The sequence below is a fragment of the Bombina bombina genome, chromosome 4, assembly GCF_027579735.1.
Source record: "Bombina bombina isolate aBomBom1 chromosome 4, aBomBom1.pri, whole genome shotgun sequence".
Lineage (NCBI taxonomy): Eukaryota > Metazoa > Chordata > Amphibia > Anura > Bombinatoridae > Bombina > Bombina bombina.
The window spans coordinates 909,171,904-909,177,903 of record NC_069502.1 but is presented as its reverse complement, the minus strand read 5'-3'; the positions used below and the strand labels follow the sequence as shown (position 1 = coordinate 909,177,903).

Here is a 6,000-nt window from a genome sequence, read left to right as displayed (position 1 = left end):
AATAATGGAATTGCGGCTTTTGTAAATATCAACCGCCTGTCCCCAGAAGATGAAACAAGAATCTTAAAACATGACACAGTAATTATAGAATAATAAAACCGTCAGAAGGAAAATGATTTCTTGCAGTGAAACTTGCCAGTCGAGTAGAATAACACTATTCTTCTCAATAAATCAAGTTGATATTTTAAAATGAAATGATATCACAGGGACCTATTAAGGCAACTTAGAATAAATGTCTAATTTTTTCATCCTATTTTTTTATTAACATATTAGGTGCCATAACATCTCTGGGAAACTGAGAATCAATTTAAATTTAACAGCGCTATCAGACATTTCAATGCAAAAATTATAAGCTCTAATTTAATAGTGCATTATTGATTCATCGGACATGTCCACTTAAAAAAAAGCAATGCTTGTGGCTCTTGAGTGGGACTTTACCTATGCATTTAACTCATTTTCAAAAGAGAGTAGTGCAGAAATGATGTGCATGGGCTGCTGTCGGCTGTTTTGGTTTCATGTGTACATGTTGGGTAAAGTTAAGAGGAAGATATTGCTGCATCTTTTTTGCTACACTGCCTGATAGCCAGGCAACAATGTAATAAAAATGGCAACAAAAGTTGTGTCACTCCTTAAAGACAGCTACCACAGCACTTGTGGTGTATATTTACATGCCAACACCAGCAAGAAAAAAAAAGTACTGACATTTCAGTATAAAAACACCATATTTACAATTGCCCTCATACCATTATTTTTCTAATAAAAACTGCGCCCATGAAGTGCTCAATCCTGTCCATGGAATACATGTGACTCTGCCCCCACCAATCACAGCTCTGCCCACATAAGTCCTGCCCCGTAGAGCCCCAAGCATTCCAGCTCAGGGCAAATGGGACTAGTGAGTTACTTGCAGGGATAAAAAAAAAAAAGTTACATTAAAATACAAAATAAACCCATGCTCTAACAAATTAAGACCGTGGGGCCGATTTATCAAGTGTCTGGGGGGCATGATCCGCTGTAGCGATCATGTCTGCTAGACATCGATAAATGCAGACAGCATACGCTGTCTGTATTTATCATTGCACAAATGGTGAACTGCTTGTGCAATGCCACCCCCTGCAGATTCGGCCGCTAGCAGGGGGTGTCAATCAACCCGATCGTATGAGATCGGGCGGATTGATGTCCGCAGCCTCAGAGGCAGCGGACGAGTTATGGAGCAGCAGTCTTAAGACTGCTGCTTCTTAACTCCTGTTTCCGGCGAGAATAAAGACTCGTGTGGAGAAAGAGGTATACGGCCTCATTCGGGCCGTGATAAATCGGCCCCCATGTATTGTTTGCTTCATAAGGTCCCTTAAAATTGTAAAACACCTTTAAGATATCTACACATTTAAACTCCATGGTTATTATGTGTCTATAGCATACAAACTAAACAGTTAAGAAGTATGCAATACTTTAAAAAACATAGTTTTGCTTTAAAATTTTATAAAGATGTTAAAACACTAAAATGTTAAGGTAGCATTAATGTAGTGAGCCAAAACAATCTTTATAGCTATGACAGAAATAAACCAGTATTGATAGGAACAAAACCCCAAATTACATGTTATAAAGTAACATTAAGAGTGGTAAAAGACAGATATACTGCAACACTAAAAATCTAAAAACTGTTATGGTATGTCCGCTCATAAGTGATTTTAATGGCTTTACCATAAACCATTTTATTAGTATTATTTTAAAGATCATTTCTTCCTCGTTTCTCAGATAGAAAAAAAAGTAATTTCTAATGAGATATTAAGTACCAGAACAGACTATAGCAAAAGTTACATCGCTCTTTGTGGATTAATAACATAGCAGAAATATTAAGTCACATTGACACAGTTTAAAGGCTGATTAAATATAAAGCTATGAAATAATATAAAATGAAAAATAATCTAGTATTATGATGCTCATATTTTTTTACTAAACTGGAAATATTTATTTATATTTATATATATAAATATATTTATATACTGTATATTAATCTGAATTCTGCAAATCCTCTTCAGAGTTGTTATGGTAAACTTTATTACATCTGATTTCATAATTTACAATAAAAAAAAACTAAATTTATTCTTACCCGATAAATTCCTTCCATTCTTTGTAGTGAGATTCCATTTCTCTTGGAAATTGCATCACCTTGCCACCAGGAGGAGGCAAAGACATCCTACACCAGAGCTCTCAGATATCTCTCCTACTTCCCCTTCTCTCCCAGTAGTACATTTAGCCAAGGAAAAGAAGAAAGTAATAAAGATAGTAGGGTAAACAGGTGCAAACAAGGACTGCCACCACCAGAAAAAATGGGTTGCTTTGTGGACCTTACTCTTGGGAATACCCAAGATGTGGAATCCACGAAAATATGGGGTGGTACAAAGTTAAATCAGTCACCTATTTACTAGGAACGACCACCTGAGGAACCTTCCTACCAAATGCTGCCACCTCTGAGGCAAAAACATTGAAATGATAAAATATAGTGAAGGTATTGAGAGAAGACCAAGTTGTGGCTTAGCAAATTTGTTCTACAGAGACCTCATTCTTGAGAGCTCAGGATGTAGAAACCGGAAGAGTGGAATGAGCAGCAATTCTGGCAGGCAGTTGCTGGCCCCCTCAAAGTAAGCGCTATGAACCAAACTCCTTTATCCTTGGCCTCTCCTTGACGAGGCAAATAACTACTGGGAGGGGAGGGGAAGTAGGAGGGATGTTTGAGAGCTCTGGTGTAAAGTGTCTGATTCCTCCTGGTGACCAGGTGAATGTCTCATGGACTCTCACTACCATTAGAAAGAAAAGGAAGTCAAAATAAACTTTAATGATTCAGATAGAGCATGCAGTTTTAAGACACTTTCCAATTTACTTCCATTGTCAAATTTTGCAGTGTTTTTTTTGTATTCAAACTTTCTGGGGAGCAAAATCATACTGAGCATGTGCACAAGGTCACAGGGTATACTATAGTAGTCTGTGATTGGCTGATGTTTGTTACATGATTCAAGAGGCTGGAAAATGGAAGAACAAATACATTTGTGAGAAAAAAAAATCTACTGCATATTTGAAATTCAGAGTAAGTGTTATTGCATTATCTTTGTATTATGCACTCATTAACTATGCAATTCTACTGCATTGAATGGTCCTTTAATTATCCCTTTTATAATTAGCCTCCAGCCCCTTTGTAATAGCTACTTTTTTCAGCTACTGACAGGTGGGTGCTGCAGACAACAGCAAGCGCACCATCCATACAATGTATTTCAATTGCAGTGCGTTTTTTGGGGGACAGTGACATGCTTCTCTTCTCAAGAGACAAATGTGTGCAGGCACAAATCAGCAGCTAGCTCCCACTAGTGTAGGATATGTGCGTATTCTTTTTCAACAACGAATACCAAGAGAACAAAGGACATTTGAAAATAGAAGTGATTTAAAAGTGTCTTAAAATGACATGTTCTATCTGATTCTTGCAAGTTTAATTTTGACTAGTGCAAAATTGAAATCTGCATGAATGTATTTCAATTTTAAATAGTAACTTGTTCGGCAAAATACTTCCATCAGCTAACATGCTTCTAGTAAAAGTTGTTACTGTTTCAGCGGCATATGCACATATGCTATGTGTGAATAGGGGACTAGCGTACAAACACCATGCCTGCTCGGTATAATGACTGTGGTCTGCATTGCATCAGTGAAGCTTTAATTTGTGTCATACAAGCCACTGCTGACTTTTTGAGAAGATGTGGTGTGTGAACACTGGTGCACGGGTGCTTACAGCATATGTGCGTATGCTACTAAAAAAAAAAGGAATGGTAATAAGTTTTACTTGAAGCATTTTTGCTAATATAAGTATATTGCAAAAATTCTTCAATTTAAAATTTAAAAGCACTCATGCACATTTTATTTTTGACATTTCTATCCCTTTAAAAAAAAAAAAAAAACTCAATAAAGGAACATCTGTTTAACAGAAAAATAAAAACACAACCTGCAATACATTTTAGAAGCAGCAAAGAGACTATTACTTTAATGTTCCTTTAATTTGCAGGTAAAAGGGAGTACATTGCTAAGTTATTTTACGGTATAAGGTATTTTATAGGGGGTTAAAGGGACAGTGAACACTTTGAAGTAGTAAAATGTTAAATTCTGGGAAGTCAAAAAAACAAAACTTATAATATACTTTAGTTATTTTTGCAATGTTATTGTATCCCTTTAACTTTTAGGTTTAATGCTGTTAAATGGACATTAAAAGTATTTCTCGTTGTTGTAAAATTAGTATATTGTTTTATGTTTATACTTTTAACTGATTTCCCTGTCCCCCAGAACAAAAGAACCCATGCTAACCAATCACACACTAATATACTAATATAAAACTCTGTTTGTAGCCTGCAATCTTGTATTCCCTTAAGGTGGTTTAGCACTGATTCAACTTGGTTACCATTGCAAATAATGATTTGCCTATCATGATTGTTGAAGAAAAACTAATAATCCACCTTATAAAACCATGTGACACCATAGAAGCTTAGGGAGGGAAGAAAAAGTAAACAAAAGCCTGCATAAATGGCTTTAAAGTATTAACTCAAGCCTCCCTGGGAGAAAGTAAGACAAACACATTTTTAGATGTATTTTACAACAAATGGCTGCAAAATAAATAATGAATGTATATTGAAATAATGTTTCACTTGCAATAATAAAACATCTTATGCGTTGTTCAAATGTCAAGTTTTGTGGTCCTTTAAAGGGACATTCAAAGCAAAACTAACAATTCCTTAGAACATGTGATTTTTGCATTACTCGCACTGACTTACTATGCATTTATACCCAACAGAGGGGTTATATACATAGGTAATCTCCAGCACAGAAGCTGCAAGTTTTCTAAAAGAAATACACTAGTGAGCCAATCAGAAGCAGTAGTCTCACCCACCAATTACTGGATGCTTCCTACTTAGCTGCTGCAGCACTGTCTCCTGGGTAACCTTTGCCGGAGTTAAACACATAGGGCTAGATTAGATAGCACAGGTTAAGTTAGCTTTTGAGCAACTCACAATCTGGTCAGGAATTTCATATCTCATCAAACAAAAACAAAGAAGTGTAGAAGAATTACCAAACAACGCATTCTCAATTTTAAATTTTATCTGGAGGGAGGTTTTTAATACATAAATAAATCTGCCTAAATATATGGAGAGACAACAAATTGAAACACTTACAGCACAACGCTTTCTGAAGTCTTCTTATCTTCATGGCAGTACGATAAGCTGAGAATCGGACGTTATTTAGATCCCCTGAAAAATGACATAAATCAAAAGCACCATTAATATGGTTTGTATGCAAATAGTTCCCAATGTGCTCCACAGAACACAAGCAGCCAATACTTTTACTGTAAGTGTTCCAAACTAGCGTATAACAGATATTGCAGATTATATACATTCTGCACACGCCTATGTATTGCCAGGCTGCTATGGGCCCCCCAAGCACTTGAGTTCTGGTGCCACCACACACACTGCACCAATGGTAGTTCTGTCTCTTATAAAAACATTTTTTCTGTTTAAAGGGACATGAAACCCAAAAACATTCCAATGTATTTCTATTTGCTTCATTCTTCAGATATCCTTTGTTGAAGAAATAGCAATGCACATGGGCGAGAAAATCACATGAGGAATCTATGTGCAGCCACCAATCAGCAGCTGTGAAGCCTATTTAGATATGCTTTTCAACAAAGAATATTAAGAGAATGAAGCAAATTAGATAATAGAAGTAAATTGGCAAGTTGTTTAAAATTGCATGCTCTTTCTAAATCATGAAAGAAAAAAGACAAAATGAGTGTTTCATGTTCATTTAATGTGTTCCTCAATAACTTGTTATAACAGTTGCAACATGTCAAATGAATGGGAGATCACTCATGTATGTTTGTTTTTGTATTTGAAATAACTGAATTTGCTGAACCCATTTTCCAAGTTCTCAAGAACATGTCCATTTAATTGGGATGAGCCTGCAGAAACAGCA

The 6,000-nt window shown here is 36.0% G+C and overlaps 1 protein-coding gene across 5 annotated transcripts in view; it reads right to left on the bottom strand.

Moving 5' to 3' along the window:
- UTRN (utrophin) overlaps positions 1 to 6,000 on the bottom strand; it is a 1,395,536-nt gene that overhangs the window by 285,110 nt on the left and 1,104,426 nt on the right. For all 5 annotated transcript variants that reach the window (XM_053711837.1, XM_053711835.1, XM_053711836.1 and 2 more), the window contains one exon: positions 5,205 to 5,279. In XM_053711837.1, the coding sequence (XP_053567812.1) occupies positions 5,205 to 5,279 (75 nt within the window). The remainder of the gene's footprint in view (positions 1 to 5,204; positions 5,280 to 6,000) is intronic.